The sequence below is a fragment of the Haplochromis burtoni genome, unplaced genomic scaffold (genome assembly GCF_018398535.1).
Source record: "Haplochromis burtoni strain Fernald_Lab_line unplaced genomic scaffold, NCSU_Asbu1 Contig_528, whole genome shotgun sequence".
NCBI lineage: Eukaryota > Metazoa > Chordata > Actinopteri > Cichliformes > Cichlidae > Haplochromis > Haplochromis burtoni.
This window is the reverse complement of record NW_024582889.1, coordinates 54,421-76,651: the sequence shown is the minus strand read 5'-3', so window position 1 is coordinate 76,651 and position 22,231 is coordinate 54,421. Positions and strand designations below refer to the sequence as shown.

At 39.9% G+C, this 22,231-nt stretch overlaps 3 protein-coding genes across 5 annotated transcripts in view; 2 read left to right on the top strand and 1 right to left on the bottom strand.

The window, feature by feature from the left end:
• Positions 1 to 3,484, top strand: part of LOC102288863 (molybdopterin synthase catalytic subunit) — a 16,816-nt gene extending 13,332 nt beyond the window's left edge. Inside the window, exons 4-6 of one of the 2 annotated variants that reach the window (XM_005947591.3) lie at positions 584 to 740; positions 841 to 964; positions 1,052 to 3,484. In XM_005947591.3, coding sequence (XP_005947653.1) covers positions 584 to 740; positions 841 to 964; positions 1,052 to 1,159 — 389 coding nt within the window. In that variant the 3' untranslated portion in view covers positions 1,160 to 3,484. Of the gene's footprint in view, positions 1 to 583; positions 741 to 827; positions 965 to 1,051 lie in introns of those variants that run through there. The other variant, XM_042214188.1, reaches the window with a different exon arrangement.
• Positions 3,485 to 3,794: 310 nt separating this feature from the next.
• On the top strand, positions 3,795 to 14,235 carry ugcg (UDP-glucose ceramide glucosyltransferase). Its single transcript, XM_042214189.1, has 9 exons — positions 3,795 to 4,206; positions 9,550 to 9,694; positions 9,969 to 10,071; positions 10,184 to 10,285; positions 10,372 to 10,484; positions 10,566 to 10,744; positions 10,821 to 10,907; positions 11,276 to 11,428; positions 12,103 to 14,235. The coding sequence occupies exons 1-9, from the start codon at positions 4,109 to 4,111 to the stop codon at positions 12,305 to 12,307; spliced, it is 1,185 nt and encodes a 394-aa protein (XP_042070123.1). The 5' UTR covers positions 3,795 to 4,108; the 3' UTR covers positions 12,308 to 14,235.
• Positions 14,236 to 14,282: 47 nt separating this feature from the next.
• Positions 14,283 to 22,231, bottom strand: part of LOC102289173 (polypyrimidine tract-binding protein 3) — a 13,103-nt gene continuing 5,154 nt past the window's right edge. For both annotated transcript variants that reach the window (XM_014329307.2, XM_014329308.2), the window contains exons 7-14: positions 21,800 to 21,956; positions 21,171 to 21,230; positions 20,915 to 21,027; positions 17,636 to 17,669; positions 17,455 to 17,547; positions 16,905 to 17,127; positions 16,732 to 16,809; positions 14,283 to 16,337 (exon numbers count right to left, since the gene is read on the bottom strand). In XM_014329307.2, coding sequence (XP_014184793.1) covers positions 16,205 to 16,337; positions 16,732 to 16,809; positions 16,905 to 17,127; positions 17,455 to 17,547; positions 17,636 to 17,669; positions 20,915 to 21,027; positions 21,171 to 21,230; positions 21,800 to 21,956 — 891 coding nt within the window. In that variant the 3' untranslated portion in view covers positions 14,283 to 16,204. The remainder of the gene's footprint in view (positions 16,338 to 16,731; positions 16,810 to 16,904; positions 17,128 to 17,454; positions 17,548 to 17,635; positions 17,670 to 20,914; positions 21,028 to 21,170; positions 21,231 to 21,799; positions 21,957 to 22,231) is intronic.

The window sequence follows — 22,231 nt, the reverse complement described above, 5'->3', positions numbered from 1 at the left end:
GAGTAGTCGAACACAGATTCACTGAGCGCTCAACACAGACAGCATCGTCAGAAGGAAAATTGATAAAATAAATTACAAATGTTGTATTGTTCGATACATATGCGTACCGAACCGAAAGCACTGTATCGAACGGTTCAATATCGATACGAATATCGTTGCACCCCTATTAATAATAACATCTTGTTGCTATGTCATTTTAAATCTGTTGTTTGATTTGGACACTCTGGTGAGTACGTCGACCCCGGAGGGTTAAAATACTCAGCTTTTATTTCTGAAGCACGACAGACAGATTTACTGCTCAGTCTTAATATTTTCTACAAATATTTCTCAAAGATATTATTAGTGTTTTGTATTTAAAGTTAAAAAAAATAATATAGAGGTTTGTTAAAGCAGATCAATAACCAGTAACAGTCACAGCAATGAGTCGTCCTTTTGAGATCAAGCTCCTCCTCACTGTGTGTCAGACTACAAAGAGCTGTTTAGTGGTTCAGGACCAGGTGTGGATGAGGGGAAGACACGAGTCCTCACATTGCTGGCTATACAAATTTGTGCATGCGCCTGTGCGTGCTATGTGTGTACACAGGTACCACCCGCGAGGACGAGGCAGACGGCAGGAAGGTGGTTGGACTGGAGTACGAGGCATATGAGCCCATGGCCCAATCAGAGTTCAACAAGCTGTGTGCTGACATCAGAGCGCGCTGGCAAAGCGTGACACACATCTGCGTCCACCACAGGCTCGGGTGAGGACGCTAAATGTGGCAGGTTGGCGGGGCCACGCTGGTGTTACATTTGTAGTTTTTAACTTAAATAAAAAATATGACACATAGCTTCCACCATCAGGTGGGTGAAGGTGGGCGAAACCAGTGTTGTCATGGCGATCTCATCTCCTCACCGCCATGACGGCCAGCAGGCGATCCAGCACTGCATCAGCCAGCTGAAGGCTAATGTCCCCATTTGGAAGAAGGTAATACCTCGGAGCCAGTCTGATCAGCGCGATCGGCACATCATGTCAATGATTATTGATTATTGATTGTGTGCTTGTGATCAACAGGAATTTTATGACACGCAGGAGGTGAACTGGAAGGAGAACGCTGAGTGTTCGTGGTCCAATCAGAAGAAACCGCCAGAAAACACATTGTCTGAGGGAAAACCTAAATAAAAAAAATGTGATAAAACACAGATACTTGTGGTGGGCGGAGCCATAATTATATGTTTAGATCATTTGAGTTTAACTCTAATTCTCTTCATTTAAAACACAATATTTCAAAAAAACTAATGATCATGTAAAGCTTAAAATGTTTTAAATTTGTATTTTTGTATTGACTGAGTCTGACGGTCACATAGATTTTTTTCCCCTAAGATACTAAATGTACGAATGCTGTAAAATCTTCCAAAATGAACTAAAAACCATCATCAGAACATGAAGAAAAAACTGCTGTAAAACTTAGTGTCCAAAATATCTGTGTTATCTTGAAGGTAAAGCATGTCTGTGCTGTCATTTGGTGTGATACCAATTTATACCACAAGGTGGAGCAGTGATTAAGGTTAAATCTGTGTAACCTTGAGTGAACCACGTGAGTTATTAGATTATATTCGTATCTACAGTGGAAGGCTGGGAAAAGTAAATCTTGGGGAGATGGAGGATCTGAAGATGTAATAAAGGTTAAAAAAAAAAAAGCAGTACGCACACCTGCTGATAAAATGCTGCCCTCTGGTGGTAAAAAATTTCAATCTGAACTTTGCAGTTAAGATTAAACTGAAAAGCATCATCTTCCTCTGGATGAAGGCAAGCACACAGGTTGAAAGATTTCTCTGTAGTCCACAGGAGGAGGGTCAGTCTGGTGTATTGGTGTTCCAGCAGGAAGCAGGGCGTCTGGTTCACGCACAAAATATGAACCAAGAATTCCTGCGAGTGGTGAACGTGAACTAGAGAGAGGACAAAAGGCTGAAAATCTGATAAGATGTGAACTGCTGTGCCTTGAGGTGAAGATTTGTTCCTGTCAGTTTGCTGATTAATCTGAAGATGTTTCCTGTCCTCGTTATCGGGCGTCAAACAGACGCGACGCAGGCTTCGTAAAAACATTTTACAAATACTCACGTGTGACGTGAATGATTGAATTTATCGTAGATTAATTGGTTTCTCAAACAAAAAGCGTAAAAATGACCTGATATCAGTCGTCACCTCTGAAACCAAGAGACCATAAAGACAGTAGAAGGTCTGAATGTTTGACTCAGCAAGGGAAATATTAATTGTGGCAAGTTTAAAAGAACCATTCTTGTGCCTGCAGGCACTCCTGCAGTGAGATAAGATCATGATGGCTAAGAGGCGGAAGGTATCTGCATGTGAATCATGTTTGCGATTGTGTCAAACAATAAAATCTCCTGTAAAACCAACGACGTCATCCAAGAAGCTTAAGAAATCTAGAGCACGTGGTCACCAGAGATAAAAACAAAAGGACATGAAGTAAAGCGTGTAACAGTGAAGCAGATAATAAATCTGCACAACAGCTGTAGCTCACACTCTGGCAGCACACCAGCTGCATTTTACCACAGTGGAGCAATTTTTATGATATTTATAAATACAGGAAAAACAAATTGAAACCTCAGTCAGAATCATGGTAAGAGCTCGAGTTCCAGGGAAGAAAAAAAGCTCTTAAGATGTTATTTTTGGACAGAATATTACATTTGTGTATTCAGTTATGTCCAATTCAGTTTATTTTAATACCGCCATGATAAGTGCCCAGAGGTGTTTCAAGAGGGTTAATCTGTCTTCTACTGGGGGTAACTATGTCACTGTGTTACGTTCCAGATCATGTTAAACTGATGCTTGTGTTTCCTTTATGTGAGTAGAGACGTTTGTTCCACAACAAAATGCAGGAAATATAAATTAGGGATTACAATTTCAGCAGAAAGCAGGAGATAACATTTCTGTGTCTTTAAATTTTTATGTTTCCTCAAACGAAACCTGATCTCTACCCTTCAGTGATTCACTCTTTCCTTCACTGGCTGTGTGTGAAAACTAGTAGACATTCGAGTTACCTGCTCAGGTGATCAAACTCAACAGGCTCTGAACCTGTTGAGTCACCTGATGAAGGTGAAACTAGACTTCTTCTTCTTTTTTTCTTTTTTTTAAGAAATGGTTTCCATAGGTCATCGCCTCTCATTTCACCCATTGCTAAATGGGTGAGGAAAATGAAACAAGCATTGGGTTGCTGTAACTAACCTGATCCATTAATACATGCCTGCTTCTCACGGGAGCCTTTACGTTGACCGTTAAATGATCGTGCACCTTTTATCTAAACTCTTTTTCTTAACATGTTCAGAGGATAACATGCCCCATATGAATGATGTATAAAACGATTCAGCAATAAATTAGATGTTTCTGAAGCAAACAGTGGACAATGTTTGGATTTAGTTATTTCTGTTAAGTTATAGAGATAGAAATTAAACAGAACAACAATATGAAACCATTATAATAAATAATTATGATTGCTAAAACACCATAAACAAATAAACTTTAGTTACCCATGGGAAATTCCCGAATTCCGCAACTCAAAACAGGAAACACAACCAGGAACAAAAAAAATTAACTAGATTAACTTTTCAGTAGATGTTACTACAAATAAAATGCTCAAGGAAGTAGAAAAGCTAGGTTAAATGTAACAGCTCAGCAACTACAAGTCTAAATAAAAATACCAATAACAACGAGTAAAAACTAATGCGTTTGATGTTTTTAAATGAACAGCTTTACTTTGAAATTGTCCCGGAAGTCTGGTAACAGTTTTTATCCCCCAACCCTCCGCTATTCCGGTCAGCTGACCAAGAGTCAGTCTGCTGACTGTCAAACCCTCCAAGTCTGCACTGATACTGGGAGACTACCGTCACCGGGCCGAACCCTGCTCTGGCCATGTTATCGGAGCTCCTTTCTCGGGCAGCCACCTGACACCCTCCGCTGTGATCCGGAAGTGCAACGGTTAGCCTAAACACGCCAAAGTCGCGGAAACAGCCGGATTCTCCCTGTCTTCCGTGACCGCTCATCTGGTCGTCTCCATCCCGAGCCCGTGTGACTCCAGCCGGCCCACCTCCCAGGCAGCTTCCGCTGACAGCCATGGCCCTGCTGGACCTCGCCATGCAGGGCCTCGCCGTGTTCGGCTTCATCCTGTTCTTCGTGCTGTGGCTCATGCACTTCATGTCCATCATCTATGTGTGAGTGCATCGCGGAGCGAGGCTAAACATTGCTAACGGCTAGCCTCGGCACAGCTCCTTCCTTTATTTCTGTCTGTCCCCGTGTGATTATGTGTGAACGGGGTTAAACTCAGAAATAAGCCGACCCCCTGCTCCTGGGGACGGGTTTGTGGATGTATGACAGGAGGTGAACCTGCAGCCTGGACGGTTAGCTCTTGGGCGTTTTCCTGGTTACCGCTAGCCGGGTAATGTTAGCTCGGACGGGATATTCCGGTTACTGCGGTCCTTTCAGGTGGTAGTAAACTAAATCACGTCATTAATTATAGTTTTATAAACCGTGAATCGATAACAAGGAACCTGAAGTAACCGTATTTCATCGTACAGAACATTTTAAATGGCGGTAGATGTTTAGGTGACGTTTCTGTAGCTTATTACGCACCTAATTTCCTGCTTCCTCTTAACGCAGAATCTCACTTAATTAAAATAGGATTTTAGAATTTTCATTCAGCAGCCGCTTTTCTTACATTATGGAGTGTATGTTTAGTGTTGTATTTAAGTGTTGTGAGCCGTTGTTTAATTCGGCTGTAACCCATTTTATCTTTTACTTTTTAATTCCATGAATTTCTATGTTTTTGGTCATGTTTATACTTCTGTACACGGAGCATGACTAAATCAGTTAACTTTTAGTAGGACAGAAGATAAGCATCGTACATAGAAGCCATACCTTTGTGCAGCACCATAAGGGAAGCTGAAAATGAGCATGGGCTTTGGTGCTGTGGAATTTGTGGAACTTATCTTTGCAGCTTAAATTTTTTTTTAATGATTTGGACTCAACAGAGTGAATTCATGCTGCAGGTCTTATAGCAGCACCTGACCTGGCAAAAAAAACCCAAAAATCCAACATATCCTGTAAATGGACTTTAAAGTTTAGGCTCCTATTCATTGGTCTGAACATGGTTCGTTCATCTCCACCGCTAAAGCAAAAGTTCCAGGCAGTCTAGGATTTAAACTCTTTAATTTGCCGGGTTTTCGTAAAGATTAGAAAACTTAAAGAAGTTTCTTTTAAACCCCCTCCAGATCTTTGAAAGAGCAAAAAGCAGCTCAGCTGACTTACTGAAGGTTTTGTGAGATTTGCTTCCCCTGAAATTCTTAAGAAGTCATGTGACAGCTTCCTTTTTTTTCAGTAGGGAAAGACAATTGGAGCATACTTCAAACAAACATGGGAAATGTGTTTTAGTTGGCTGTTAAAGGTGAAAGATAACGCGAGTTGATCTGCACAAGGATGTGAAACTGTTGGAGGTAAACATGCTTCCAAAGTTTCTTGGAAATCCGGGAATCTGTCACAGTGTGTTCATACATACAGTGTGTTCAACACGTTCATACATGTTCACACTTCCCTGGAAGATGTAGGGAGGACGGCAGCATTCATGCCTGCTTTCAATGGGATTAATATTTGGAATGAAAATGACACATCACACATGCGCTCTTCTAAAAATGTGTATTGCCAGAAAATAAAGTTATATGTTCACTTTGACAACATGTGAATCTATACAGATAACATGAGGATGAAATAATTGGGAAGGTTAATTAAAAGCTGAGCTAGTTTGTTTATTATCTTAACATAAAATTATCTGTAAGGGCAGCAAAGCCATGTGCTTTCACCTTGATCGCCTTTCCCTCACTCTTATCCTTGGATCAAACAGACAGTCACTGCCTTTGGTCTTATTCATGACCATTAACAGGACGTATGCTCAATGTCAGCATGACGAGTGAGGCAGCCTATGTGAAACGGACTCTCATGAAGAGCCTTTTGTCTCACAGGCAGTGTTTTCACAGGAAAACACCAGCTAAACTCCTTCATCACATATTTTAAACCTAAAGTGATGCCTTGAGCTGACAGAAAGCATCACCGACAGAAGCTGAGAGAAAATGAATCATATTTTAATCTAAATGAACTGTATCACTTAGGAGTAAAAAGGAGCTTTTAAGCATGACAGAAAGAGTGGTTCGATAAAATGTTGATATTGACTGTCAGATAAACATATCAACAGCAAGAAAGTGCTTCTATGCACAGCTATGTGCGAGTGACGCCTGTACCACAGATCTCTGGGTGTGAAGCGTTTGTAAGGGTGGTGCCCTGTAACTCCGTCCTGATGGTAGAGGATATATTCACCATGAGGAGGGTGTGAGACATTGTTGAGGATGTCACACCTTTTTCCAGCACTTGGAACTCCCAGAGTTGCATCATACCATGTTGTTCCTAACCTGCAGTGTTTACAGACCTATTAAGGTCTGCACAAAACACACTCTGTATTTCTGTCCACCTCCAACCATCTCCACATCAAGTACAAACCTTGTAATCCTTCTCTAAATGACTCAAAGCCATCCCGCTCGCTCTAAAAGCAAAAATCATCTCGTCTGTTTTCAAATGGAGAAAACACAGAGTAACAAAGTCTGTTTCATCTTCTCTCATCAAACCACCAATCGTTGCACCTTCAGTAAATTAAAGATTTCAGATGAGTTAATGTACTGCATTCACAGAGTAATGAATGGAGATGTACTGCAGTACACCCCGGAGGGCCGTCGTGGTAACAGATGATACTGCAGCTTTCACTCTAACGTGCAGTGATCAGTCAGCTCAAAAGGATTGAGCACATCTGATGATTGTGCTGTGCAGCCTTTGATATGTGCTCTTACTAAATGCAGATGAAACATGGCACACACAGGTTTGGTCGAGATGACTGTGTATTTTGTGCGGTACATGTAAAAGAGCATTTCCTGTACGGCCTGTGCTTTTGATATTTTTGGTACAGGAACTGTTAATGAGGACTTTCAGGCTCTGGGAACTCGATGGGTCTTATGAATGTTCTTATGAACCTCAAATATGAGGTCTTATGAATCAGATTTGGAACAGGCGACTGAAGAAGACCCTCTTTCACTCCTGCTGCTTTTCGAATATTAATAATTTTAAAAGTCTGAGAAACCTCCTCTGCTTTTACTTTTACTTCCTGGCCAGGATTGTTCCACAATATCAACTATGGTCTGTGTTGAAATCTGTTTGTTTATTGTCTAATTTCCTCTTTCTGAGGAGAAAGAAGCGAGTCACCTTTGTTCCCCTGCAGACAGCTTGTTTGTGCTTCCTCGTTGCTGCTTTTACTTCTCCAGCTACCCATAGTTTATCTTTTAAAAATCTCTATGTTGCGTCAAAACTTTCCCTTATCAAAAGAGAACTGTAGAGCCTATGAAGGTGCCGTAGCTTTCTGTGAGACAGTGCACTGTCATTATTCTTATCTCACTGATTGAAGTTCAGGTTTGCTGGTTTTAAGCGGCTGTGTGTAGAGAAGTGTTCTGAACCCTGTAGTGCCTTGTTTATATTTGCTAAAATATAAATCCAGGTCCCTCTCCTCTCTGGTAGGATGCTCTGAAGTTCCTCAGGAGAGTTTACAGGGTATTAGAAACAACATTTGGTAACCTACTTACCTAACCGTATCTTATCTCTGCTGTAGCCCAAGTATTTGCTCTCTGATTAATATAAATAAGCTATAAAAAACTTTACAATCTCCATAGATGGGTCTAAAGGACAAGGACAGAACATCACTATGATAGTGTGTAGCTGTTGCACCATCTGTCATTAATATAAATACAGACACCTCCACCTGCTTTTTTTCACCACTCCATTCTTACAGGATCGCTGAACGCTGTGATGTGAAGGGAGGAACTCTTTGTGTCCTTTACAAAGTTCATTTCAATTTGTTTTTTTAATTTTGTAAATGTGTTTTTGGTTCAGTTAGTTCCCAGTTTTTGTTTCTTTGGAAGTCTGGTTCTTGTTTTTATTTTAGTAACTAAAATCTCTTAACAGGCTTAGTTTGAGCTCACTAGGAAAACCTCAGTCTGGATATCGTGTTTGTGCTTCCAGTTAAAAGGCCATCATTGTCCTCCCTGGATCAGAACACTTTGCATTAATTTTAATAGTTAAAGTAAGCTGCTGGAGCAAGTCTGACACAGGAAAATATACTAGCTCCCTTCCAGTTAGGGCTGTTGGATATAACGATATATATCGGATGACGATATAAAAATGTCTGTCGTTGCATTTTACGCTATCGTTTGTTTCGTGGTGTCGCAAAATAAACTGTTTACGGAAATATTTCTTCATCGTTTTGATGGTCACTGTAGTGGCTATATTAATTTCTTAAAGTTCTCTCTTTCTCTTATTTTTATTATTATTAATCCTTTATTTATCCAGGTAAAAAATCTCATTGAGTTAAAAATCTCATTTCCAAGAGAGACCTGGCATCATAGCAACAAAAGTCACATACCACATAGGTATATAACATTTAAAACAAATACAATATCCCATACAAACATGTGTAAAATATACAATAACGGATCAAATTAAGAGTACATTAAAAACAATCACACTGAGTAAAAGAGCTGTTCTCTCGTTCCTTTAAGACAGACCTAAACTCTTATATTTTATATAACCACACTACGGACAGACAAGCGCCTGTTTTTATGCGTTGTGGTTAGCAACAACGACGGTAATAGCATCGCGTGTCCGCTTGTTTATGTTCCACATAAACCTTTCACAATAAAGCTCAAGATCCTGTTGAGACTTTTCAAAATAAACTGAATCACGTGAAAGAGCAGATTATTTACGGATGAGAAGTAAAAAAGAGCCGCCAGATGCTAAAAAATAAACCTTAGACTCAAACGTTAGAACAGGCTTTTCCCCGCAGCACGCCGTGTAATAAATACTCACAAAGAAAACGGCGGCCTTTACAACTTATGTCTAAAAATGTATAGTTTCATGCATCTGTTAAAACACTCGACTCCAGCTACATGACGCGCAGCTGGAAACACTTCCCGCAAGTCGAGCTGCCCGAGATTCACAGAATTTACAGAAAATGTTACATTTTTGTGATTTATATCGTTATCAGGATGATAGGATTCTTATATCGGGATATGAGATTTTGGTCATATCGCACAGCTCTACTTCCAGTACAACAATAAAGTTAAATAGAACCTGGAGCTATAAATCTTTACCTTTCCTTTGGCCAAACTGATTTCCTAATAATAAAATAAAACACTGAAATAAATCAAAGGTCACCCGTTAGATAAAACGCAATCTGTATGAATGAATGATTTTATTTTTTTAGCCCAGTGATACATCACAGTCAGATTATGCTAACAGGAACTTTTTCACCCAGGCGCTGCAGATTTTCCATTCCTGATAAACCCAGAGACTCAAAGTAGATTTTAAAATATGTTGGTTATGATGTTCTCTCTAAATAATGTTTTTATTTGTTTGTTTTTTCAAATGTTTCTTTGATTTTTACCTGCTGACCTTTGACCTCTTTCTTTCAGACGTCTTCACCTCCACAAGAAAAGACCAGAGGTCAAACAGCCATTCATGCAGCTAGCTGGAGTTTCTCTGCTGAAGCCACTAAAAGGAGTTGACCCGAACCTGATCTCCAACCTGGAGACATTCTTTACACTGGATTACCCAAAGGTGAAGCCAAATACTCCCAACCCAGATAATTACCCCTTAGTACTCCCCCCAGCTAACCTATCATGACCGCCTGACTACCAAGACTCCTACTGTCCCACCCTACAGTCCCAGTTACCATCCCACTGTCCTGGGCTACCATCCCTGTCCTTCCACAGACTGACCTTCCATTGCCTCAGTCTACCCTGTAACATTTACTAACCTTTGAGCACCAATAATAAACATCTGTCTGTTGTTGTACCGCTTCTCAGACTAATTGAAACATCTGGTTTTACAGTTTGAAATCCTGCTGTGCATTCAGGATCAAGACGATCCAGCTGTTGACGTCTGCAAAAAGTTGTTGGGAAAATACCCGAATGTAGACGCTCGATTATTCATTGGTGAGAAAAAATTACTTTAAATTATGCTTTTTTTTTTTCTTCTTTTTTTTTTTCTTACATGTTTTTCATCTGTTAGCAGCTAACATTAGCATGTGATGTCTCTGGTTCTCAGGAGGGAAGAAAGTTGGAATTAACCCCAAGATCAATAACTTGATGCCGGGCTACGAAGGAGCTAAATATGGCCTGGTGTGGATCTGTGACAGTGGCATCAGAGGTCAGTTCTTCACCACTGATGTGATGGCTATCATTGTTTTCATTGTTGATTCTAAAGCTAACTCCCTTTGTGTTTGTGTGTTGCAGTGAAACCGGACACCCTGACAGATATGACTAATCAGATGACAGAGAAGGTGGGACTGGTACATGGGTTACCGTACGTTGCCGACCGCCAAGGTTTCGCTGCCACACTGGAACAGGTAAAGTCACACTAATGTAATGGGAATTCTTTTCTTTACTTGTCTTGATGCTAACAAATGCTAACACTAACCTGTTTCCAGGTGTACTTTGGGACATCCCACCCCCGCTCATACATCTCGGCTAATGTGACTGGGATAAAGTGCGTGACGGGTATGTCATGTCTGATGAGGAAGGATGTTCTGGATCAGGCCGGCGGATTGGTCGCCTTCGCCCAGTACATTGCTGAGGATTACTTCATGGCTAAAGCTATTGCTGACAGGTTGGCACGTTAACATTAGCACCCTGTCGATGTTGCTGTCAGAGCTTCACTTCACACTTATCCTATCTCTCTGCAGAGGCTGGAAATTCTCCATGGCGACACAGGTGGCGCTGCAGAATTCTGGATCTTACTCCATTGGCCAGTTCCAGTCCCGCATGATCAGGTGACCTCAGTACTCATTACTGATTGATTAGTGATGGTTTTTGAATGTTTTTCCCTCCATTTTGCCAGGTTTTTTTTTTTGTTTTTTTTTGTTTTTTTGGGGGTTTTTTGGTTTTTTTTTTGGTCCATGACCTGCAAGACATAATTTTATTTACATTTATTGTGTTCTTTATTTTCTTACCTGTTTTGTTTTTCACAATAAGCCATTAGCATTTAGTTTTTATTATTAGTTACAAGCAGCGTTATTAGGGGCGTGGGCTTTTGACTAAAGAGTGGTTGTAGCTGTTGGACCATAGCTCATAATTCTGAATCCCCTCTTTGACCTGAATCCTCAAAGCAGCTGATATTAATCAAGTTTTATGTCTGCAGGTGGACGAAGTTGAGGATCAACATGCTTCCCGGCACCGTGCTTGAGCCTGTTTCCGAATGCTTCCTCGCCAGTCTCATCATCGGCTGGGCCGCTCATTACGTGTTCAGGTACACAGTTGACCACACAGGGATGAGATCATTGGTTGACTGGGCGTTTTTTGTTCTTTAGCCTCAATCACCAAAAAATAGGTTAAACATTTATCACCTGGACATCATCCAGAGAAACTATATTGATGTGTGTGTGTGTGTGTGTGTGTGTGTGTGTGTGTGTGTGTGTGTGTGTGTTTGTGTTTGCTGATGCTGCAGATGTGTCAGAGTCACCTTCAGATGAACACATGTTAGCTTGTTTTATATTCTCGTCTCTCTCTCACTTGGCTGCATAATGAGGAGCAGTGCATGCTGGGTCCAGGTAATATCACATACTGCTAATTTAAAAGGAATATTTTTTTTCAACAATAATTACTTTTTCATTTTTAAGAATTCAGAAACACAAATATGAAGCTGCCAATTACTGATGTTTTCCGATTGATTTAATAATAATATGAAAAATATGAATGTTGTCTTAATTTTTTTCCTTTAAATAGAAAAGATGACAGTTTAGTAAGTAAGGTTAATTAAATTAAAAAAAAACTTAAGCCAATTAAAAAATAAAAACATTAAAAACTGGAACAAAAAGATTAAAATATTTGAAGGTTCAGTTCAATAAATAATCGTAAAAATGTTTAGATTTAAAAGGGTTTTTTTTTTTAATGAAAAACAATGCAAACAAATGTAAGAAAGTTAATAAATTTAAATGAAATTGAAAAATAAGGAGATTTTTTTTAAAGTGTGACTGATTATTGGTTGATGACATCACCACAGGGCGGCCCTCTGTGCTTCTCGAAGCTCGACTTTGCAGTCGCCTGGTTCATCAGGGAGTCGATGGCGGTGCAGATCTTCCTGTCGGCTCTGTGGGACCCAACCATCAGCTGGAGGACTGGACGCTACCGGCTACGTTGCGGAGGCACCGCTGAGGAGATCCTCGATGTCTAGTTACCTCGGTGACGGACCTCATCTGCCCCTCCACCCTCACCTCCTCATTACAGCGAGGAGAGGAAGAGACTGATGTTTGTTTTTGTTTTTCTCTTTTTTTATGAGGGAAAAACTGAAGAGTGTGCATGTGTGCGTGTGCACATGAGCGTGCGTGTGTGTGTGCGTGTTTTAACTATTTATCTTTCTTTTGGTGCTAAAAGCTGAAAGACGCCAGAACAAGCCAATGAGAGAGCAGGAAGCAAGGAAATATGTGAGCGACACATGCACTGAATCATCTGGTCTCTGATCAGAGCAAGAAAACAGGAAGACCGTGAGCCAATCAGGACAGAGGACTACACAATACTCCCACCTGATTGGCTGATATTATTTTGCATGGAAGGTATTGACGGGCATAAAATAGGCATGAACGAGAGCAGACGTTTTACTCTGAAAGTCCTCTGTGCTGTCAGATATTTAAAAAACTACTTAATTTGAGACTGCAGCACAAACTTGAATGTGACATTCGTCACATTCACATATCAGAAGAACAAGAGTCAGCTTTCACTGTTTTTCTATTGCAAAGTCTTCTCTTCTTCGGTGGTTTTTGAAAAGCTGGAGCTGGAGGACTGTGCTGTTTTCAGAGTAAAATATCTGAAACCTTCTGATTATCACGACTTTTATCCGTTTCCATTGTTTTACAAAAGTAAACAAAAAAAACAAAACCTTTTGGATAAAAGAGGAAAATCTGTCCTGGGTGGTTCTGACTGGATGAGCTGAAGTCGTCCAGTTCTGGTTCTGGAGTCATAAAGAGACTTCAGCTGAAACTAATCTTCAGCTCCGGAATCATCTTTACGTGAAAGGTGAATTATATTCAGCTTCTGAGCCTTGTGAGTCACTACAGGAAAGCAGCTGCTTGGTTTTTGCTTTGGTCCATAAAATCTGTGCAGCTTTAGGATAAACATAAAAAAAAAATGCAAAGATGAGCAGCTGAAGGACTTGAGGCCGCTGACTGTCGTTTGGGGAAAAAAATGAAGTGAACAATGAACAAGTGAAGTTTTCTCTTAATTCATCATTAAGTTATTTGAAAAACAAAATCCTTGTAATGAAATGAAGTCGTCAGAATGTCATTATTTTGTCATTGTGAAGGTGCAAAGGTACGGAAACGTGACGACATTATTGTCACAAAATCAACAAGTTCAATCATCAGTTCAGCTGCAAAACCCATAAACGGTAAAATACTCTTTAGTCCGATGTGAGATGCACATCATTATTAAAAATAAAAATAAATTAAATATTTCTTTGCCATTTCATTTTAAATTGTTAAAACAACACGAGTATAAAATTGATCTAAATTTTAAACTGAAAAGATTAGAAAACTTCTAAAGGGATTGTTGTCTTCTTGAGTAAAATCCAGAAACAAAAAAAATTACAGCGGGAAAAGAGTTGTCTTAATTAAAAAACTAAATTACCAAATGAGACAATAACTTTTCTGGGAGCTCAAATGTATTTTTCTCCCCTGATTTAATCTCTGACCCTGGAAAACACTTGGGAATCTAGCACTGAATGAATTCCAGTATTTTTTGTAAGGAACGGTTGTAGCATTTCAAGAATTTCTCTTAATGTAAAAAAAAAAAAAAAAAGAAAAAGGACCAAAAATCCACATTTCTGAAGTTTTCAGTCTGAACACTGTGTATGTGTGTGAGGATGTGAGAGAAAAAGTGTTTCTTTAAGCTCAATGTTAGCGTTTAGCTGTTACCGTAGCCACTTGCGGTTTGGTTGATGACATCACTCTGTCGGATGAACCCTCGTGGCCAGTCAGATGAATCATGTTTGTTTATTGTTGTTGTTGTTGTTTATTTTTTCTAAAGACTTATCTAATGTGGAACAGACCAATCACAGTTCACAACTGTGTCACGATAGGAACAATAAAGTTTTATCTCAACCTAAAATCTGTAAGTGTTTTGTGACAGGCTCAGTTGATTGAGTGGGCGGAGTCTTTGGCAGTCAGATGATTTTATTTAATTATTCAGTGATTCATGCTACAACTTCCTGTCAAAGTTTCAGAATAAATAAAAATTAACAAACTTTGTTTTGGAGCAGAGTGCGGCTTAGCTTAGCGCTGCCCCCTCCCATCATGCACTGGTCCATGTTAAAAATATTTCATATAATAACAATAAAGTCCCACCAGCTCCCACAATGCACCACAACTACTTTACATCAGCTGATACATTCAGGTATAAAAACAGTTTGTTTTAACAAAAAGTTTAAATAAAAATCAAAATAAAATCCCAACATTTTAAACAACCATTTCTAACCTTTTTCTGAAAGGGCAAATATATTTTGAAGATTTCATGTTTTCACATACACGCTTTTTAATCCCAACTGTTTATTAATTAATTAACCAAGGCTAGAATAAATATGTAGACAACTGTAAACAAAAATGCTTTCAAAACATTAGCAGGGAATGTTATTTTGAAAGGCAATAGTAGGTGGGTTTATCACAAAATTCTTTTAAAAAACAGTGTGGTTTACATTTAAATTTAAATGAAGGAAAACAGGAAGTGATTTCATAATGGGGGCAAATGGATTTGTCCAATTAAAAGGCACAGGAACTTTGGCTTGTTTTGACCCCACCCACCCACAACGCTTGTAACAATTTCACATAAAGTGCTTAAAATCTTTAAATAAGTGGAAAAAAACTCCAATATTAAAAGAAGTAAATTAAAAATGTAAAATGGGGAAAGTTGAACAGATAATGAACTAAATGGCAGCGGTAGGCAGGTCTGAGGTCAGAAGGCAAACTGGGAATCGGCAGCTTCCTGTATTTTGTGGCTTTTTTCCCATTTAAGAAAAAAAAAAAATCGAATCCAAACAGAAAATGAAAAAAAATATTAAAATAAGGGAGTGAAATTAATAAAATTAATTCAGTAAAAGATGGGACATTTGAAGCTCAACCACTCACAACTCAGCTTAATATACACACACACACACACACACACACACACACACACACACACACACACACACACACACACACACACACACACACATAAATACCCACGCACAAATACCCACGCACAAACACACAGAAAGCCTTACATGTTGTACAGTATAAATACATTCATGATTAAAAAACCCACCCAAAATGTTGACCACCAACAAAAATATTTTAAATGAAGTAGAAAAATTCTACTTTAAAAAAAAAAAAAAAAATCTAAAGACACACAAAACAATCCATCACCAAAACCTCCAAACACCACGTAAAAAACCAGAACCCAGCATAATAATTCAGAAAATAAGGCACAGAAGAAGATTTGAGATCGCAGCTTAACCCTAAAATAACAATTAAAAATAATAATCATTAACATAATTCCAGCCAATCAGACGGCAGTGTGCAGAGAGGCTGAAAATTCAAAAATAACAAGGCGGAAGTTTGTGAAGAACGAGAAAAATAAAAACCTGAAGTAAAAAGAAAAACGTTGGAATCTGAATTTTAAACATAAAAAAGGGTCAAATCATTTCATTTCATTTAAAAATAATATCTATAATAATTTACTTAATGCTCATTGGTAATTTTAAATAAAGATAAATTCAAAGTAAACCTTTGATAAAAGGCAGGTTTTTTTCCTTCTTTTTTTTTTTACTTCCTGATTTCGTTTCCTGCATCACATTAACAAACACAAACTGACGTCACCTCCATGATGGACTTCATTACCTACAATGCACTGCTACTCAGTCTGCTCCGGAATGTGCTCTGTAACCTCTGTAGCCATGGCCATGACCCTCGGTTGTGACATCATTTGCCACCATGATACGAGGCTGGCTGTAGGCACAGAAAGATATCCCCGTGGTCTGTCTGTCTGCGCTGCGGGCCAATCAGAAGCCCTGCGCTCTGAGCGGCCGCTCAGAGGGCAAAGGTCAGATGGTGGACTTGGAAAAGGACACCCGGAGGTGCTGGTTGTGGTCCAGCTGGTGGTCGTGAAGGGCGATCAGAGCCTCAATGGCTTCCTCCACCGAAGCCAGCTGCATCAGCGCCATCTTCCTATCCTTCCTGTGACATCATCAAGCACAACCCATCAGAAAGGAGGGAGAGGAAAGGAGTACATAAACACTTACAAAAAAAAAGTTGAAAGAATTTTTAATATATTTTTTTTAACATTAGAAACTGAAGAGAAAACTGAACTTTTTAAACAGTTTATTTCATTATTTTTTTCTTTTTTCATTATTTCGTAAAGTAAACATTTCATATAGTAAACAATTATAGATTTAAATAATATTTTATAAAAATTAAAATTTAAAATTATTCAGTAACATCTGTATTTAAAAAATATGTTTTTTGTTTTCATTTAAATAGTATTTTTCTTTTTAAATAAATCATAACAATCTGCTTTTTTCTGATTGGTTAACAAGCACAAATCAGTGAACGGAGTTGCTTTGTTACTTACTGGAAAAACTTGAAAGCTTTTACTGCAAATCCATTCAAAGAAAATAAATCCTTCAACGCCTCCTCGCTCACTGAAGAGCTAGGAAACAAGGAAACAATGAAGGACAACGATATTTAAATGCATATCAGTCTCCAAGAGTCAAACACATCAAACAGGAAGCGAGGCGGTCTTACGGGATGTTGGAGAGGTGCAACGTTGCTGACGGAGGGAAGATGTTGTTGAAGTTTTTGGAGCCCGGCTTTTTGAAGCGGTGGAGGGCAGAGCCTGAGAAGTCCCGAGTCAGTGCTTGTTCTTCTTGCCCAGCCCCTCCGCGAGGCAGCTGCACCACCGGGTGTTTGGACAACGTCACCCGGATCACGTTACCATGGAGACGCTGCCCGTTCAGGTGACTCATCGCTGTCATTGAGGAACAAAGAGATAAACAAGAATTTGTCTTCTGCTCATCCATTACAGTATTAAAATCATTAAAAATACAATTCCGAACTTTTCATTCATTATAATTCAATTGACCACTGTACTCCCGTGCATTTAGTCATTATTCATGACAATATTTATTATTATGCTGAATTAATCATCATCACAGATTAATTCACTGAACTGGAATTAAAAACTAAAGTAGCTCTGACCTTCTGTATCATCGCTCACAGCTTCATTAAAAATGAAGAAAAAAATGTTAAAATGAATTAATTTTGTTTTTTTTAAATGAACTGAATTGTTTCAGACCGAGTTGAGCCTGCGTGGCGTCGCTCATCTGAACAAGAGCGTTTTCCTTCTTGTTGAAGAGGATTTTCACTCTCTGAACGTCTCCGTAAACACCTGAAAAAACATGAAACAAAACTGTCAATGAATCAGCACAGAAACACCTTTCAAACACGTTAAAGAAATAAAATCTGAGTTTTCTTACCGAACAGGATGAAGAGGCAGTGAGGCGTGACGTTCTGCAGGAGGTGAATAAAATTAGTTCAGTGGAAAATATATGTTTAAAGATTATAACTTGAAGTTTTTGACTAAGTATCGTTCCTTTCCAATTCCACCGAAAGCAAAAGAAAATCAATTTAAAAATTTAAATGCCATATATCTGTCCAATGACTTCTTCACAAGAAATTCAATATACAGGGTGGGCCATTTATATGGATACACCGTAATAACATGGGAATGGTTGGTGATATTAAAGTCCTGTTTGTGGCACATTAGTATATGTGAGGGGGCAAACTCCTCAAGATGGGTGGTGACCATGGTGGCCATTTAGAAGTCGGCCATCTTGGATACAACTTTTGTTTTTTTCAATAGGAAGAGGGCCATGTGACACATCAAACTTATTGGTAATGTCACAAGAAAAACAATGGTGTGCTTGGTTTCAACGTAACTTTATTCTTTCATGAGTTATTTACAAGTTTCTCTTTGTTCACAGCCATTGACATGTCGAAGAGGTTAACACGTGAGGAGCGGATCGAAATTGTGTTGATATCTGGTGAACGCAGTAACCGGGTCATTGCAGCAGATTTCAATGCAAGACACCCTACGAGACCACCCATCTCCCATGCTACAGTTAGCAAACTGCTTGCTAAGTTTCGTGAAACTGGTTCAGTGTTGGATTTGCCAAAATGTGGACGCAAGAAAACTGTCACTAATGAAGAAACATCAGTGGCTGTCCTAGCTTCATTCAGCAAGAGCCCACAGCGTAGCACTCGCCGCATGTCACTGGAGAGTGGCATTAGTCGAACATCCCTTCGCGGATATTAGCTACTCACAAATGGCACCCTTACAAACTCCAGCTACTGCAGCATCTCAACGAGGATGACCCAGAAATTTGCAGAATGGGCAAAACAAAAATTGGAACAGGACCCTCAGTTCACGCAGAAGATTTTGTTCAGTGATGAGGCAAACTTTTATGTGAATGGTGAAGTTAACAAACAAAACCACCGCTATTGGTCTGACACTAACCCACATTGGATGGATCCCTCCAAGACTGTTGGAACAACAAAAGTGATGGTTTGGTGTGGTATATGGGGTACAACGATAGTGGGTCCATTCTTCATCAATGGAAACCTCAAGGCCACTGGATATTTGAAATTGCTACATGATGATGTGTTTCCCTCTTTATGCACTGAAGCTGGCACGTTCCCTGAGTTTTTCCAGCAAGATGGTGCACCACCACATTATGGGTGCCAGGTCCGAGCATTCCTAGATGAACAGTTTCCTGGAAAGTGGATTGGTCGTCGTGGGCCAGTTGAATGGCCCCCAAGGTCTCCCGATCTGACCCCCTTAGACTTTTATCTTTGGGGTCATCTGAAGGCAATTGTCTATGGTGTGAAGATACGAGATGTGCAGCACCTGAAACTACGGATACTGGATGCCTGTGCTGGCATTTCTCCTGCGGTGTTGCTATCAGTGTGTGAAGAGTGGGAGAAGAGGGTTGCATTGACAATCCAACACAATGGGCAGCACATTGAACACATTTTATAAGTGGTCAGAAACTTGTAAATAACTCATGAAAGAATAAAGTTACGTTGAAACCAAGCACACCATTGTTTTTCTTGTGACATTACCAATAAGTTTGATGTGTCACATGGCCCTCTTCCTATCCGGTTGTTCAGTCTGACGTCACTAGCCGTGTCTGGGTCTAAACTCCGCTGCAGGTCCATATATCAAACGATCACTATGGCATTACTGAGAGTTGAAAAACTGTCTAAAGTCTTTCATCTTTAATAAAATGATCAGCGTTCTGCTCTACCAGGTGTAACAATTGAGTTTAACATCCAGGCATCCATGAAAACGGAATTTATGACATTTAACGGAGTTAGAAGTTAGCAGGGAGTTAGCTCGCTAGCTTCTATCTAAATACAATATAGCATGTCCTGACTGCGGGGTTTTGGAAACAAATTAAAACGTACAGCTCTGTTATCACTTCCACATAAATGAAGACAGAAAACTAAACAGCAGTGACGTTTGTAGGGTTACTGAAGTTGGGCTAGCTGGTATATAATGATGTGCTACGTGACCGCTAGCGACACAGCTATGTTAGCATAATATAAACAAGCTAACTTTTTTTCCACTCGATAAAAGTTAACGTGAGTGTTCTCGGTGGTCAGGAACAAATGTAATCGCATGGCAGGATGCTGTAAAAGGACCAAACTTCAGCCAGGAGAACAACTGAGATAATCCATCCACAATACGAGGTTAGTCATTCATATACTGCTGCATGGGCTGGGCTGTAGTTACATCCTAAGGTTTTAAAAACTGAGCTTAAATAAATGATTAGCGGTAATAAAAGCCGAGGGAGGTCAACAGTGATCACTGACTGTTTTAGGAGCTTTTTGAGATCAAATAGAAGAAAATACAATAACATTAAACATGTTAACAACACAAAAGCCATATTAAACGCAGACTACTTTAGACCCGGAAGTAGGATTCGTCGCGTCATCACTGAACAACCGGATTAAAAAAAAAGTTGTATCCAAGATGGCCGATTCTAATATGGCCACCATGGTCACCACCCATCTTGAGGAGTTTGCTCCCCTCACATATACTAATGTGCCACAAACAGGACTTTAATATCACCAACCATTCCCATGTTATTACGGTGTATCCACATAAATGGCCCACCCTGTAGATACAAATGCATGCACTTTCTGCAATACTGATATTAAGACTACAGAGCATCTTTTTTATTCATGTGAAAGTTCCAGATCTTTTGGGGATGATTTTCAGTACTGGCTAACCTCCATAAATATTGACTGCCCTTCTCTAACCTTTCAAGTATTAGATTATAGTTGCAAAATTTTTCATTCACAAACGTCGCTTATTGAAAATTACTCCGATTTTTGCTGGATTGAAAAATGAATTGCTGCTCTGGAAGGCTTCATTAGACAAGTGTAACTTAAATAAAGCTCACACCTTACTTGATTATATGTGCGTACTTTTGTTTTTTTACTTTTATATGATAGATCACCTTACTGTACTTGTATGCTGCTTTATGGTATTTCTGACCTATACTGTTCTTTTGTTCTTTATTCGATGGCTGCTTTGTTCTTAACCACTTGTACTTGTATGTAACTTTTTGTTGTCATGTAAAATGAGTGCTGTAATTGTTATTTTGTTCAAAAACAAAAAACAAGTTAGCTCAGTGAGCTGTGCTCTGATTGGATAGTGACTGTGTGAGCTACCATGTGTGACCTCTGACCTCTGGGTTCAGGTTCGACACCAGCAGCACCGAATGGACAGCAGGAGGTGCCATCTGCAGTGAGACGCGAGGATGAGACACTAGCGAGCCAGGGACGGCCGCCATGGACAGACCTGAGCACGGAAAACACCAAAACTTTATTTCAGTGGTTTCCAAATTCACGCTCAGCGCATCCAGCAGCCGGATTATTAAACATGGACTCATCTTAAAACATGTAAATGTCAATGGTCAAAGGTGATGTTCATGTGCAACTCACCTGTGTGTTGGTGGAAAGTGGGTGGGAATGCCGCTGCTCCATACGGAGGCAAAGCTACACCTGAAACACACATACAGGTTAGCTCACTAGCCCCGCCCCCATACAATGACTCTGAGGTCTGCATAGAGTTATAGAAATGACAGCTGCTGGTCAGTCGAGGTGTGTGCGCTTGATGAGTTGTAATGAATTTGTACAACTGAAACACCAGCGTACTTGATGATGTCACAGGTCCAGAGTTCTTTCGGCTGTCCCCTCTTAATTTAACTGTGACTAATATGTTATGAAGCTTAACTTTAATCTCAGCCAACTCGATTTACTCAGGAACAAATAAAACACTGAAAAAAGCCAAACATTAACATTTCAAAGTTATCTAAGAGACCTATATATCATGTTTAACCTAAGTAGTAAAAGACCGCGGGGAGGGGGGTTGAAAATGATGTGCCGGGAATCCGCTGTTCTCGCCGGCTCTAGTGATCCTTGACCTCCCAGTCTGCTATGGAGCTGGTGGGTAACAGACGTCTCCGAAGACGTCGGAGGCATCAGGGAATATTTTCGGCTTGACTTATCACGAGTACACGAGAACACAAGTACGCAAAAGTATGCATATTGAGACAAGCCCTTACTCTTACCGAAGGTGGCGGCGGGCTCTAGCTCTCCGCTTGGCAGGTCGGCTCTGGTGAAATCCCGACTCTTGTCGTTGTTGTACTTCACGTTGAGCACGCTCAGTTTGGAGAAGTCGATCCTCAGTGTGCAGCAGCCGTTATAGATGTTCTGACCGTCTAGAGTCTGACAGACAGAAGGACACATACTGTGATCTGACTGGACCCGCACCAGTTCAGACCTAGAACTGGAGCTGGATTTCTAAATGTGTGTGTGTGTGTGTGGTGTGAGAGAGAGAGAGAGAGAGAAAGAGAGAGAGTGAGAGAGAGAGAGAGAGAGAGAGAGAGAGTGAGAGAGAGAGACAGAGAGACTTTAATACTCACCAGCCTTGGCTGCTGAGCATGCACGGTTGTCGCAACTGCAGGGGAAGCCTGAAACGGTTGGGGTGATCTCTCCTTGTG

Bases quoted from the DNA above. Each gene is read 5' to 3' on its own strand.
- ugcg (XM_042214189.1), top strand. From the start codon at position 4,109: ATGGCCCTGCTGGACCTCGCCATGCAGGGCCTCGCCGTGTTCGGCTTC. The intron at 9,695-9,968 runs GTGAAGCCAAAT...CTGGTTTTACAG, and splicing joins TTACACTGGATTACCCAAAG to TTTGAAATCCTGCTGTGCAT. The intron at 11,429-12,102 runs GTTTTTTGTTCT...TTTTTTTTAAAG, and splicing joins AGATCATTGGTTGACTGGGC to TGTGACTGATTATTGGTTGA.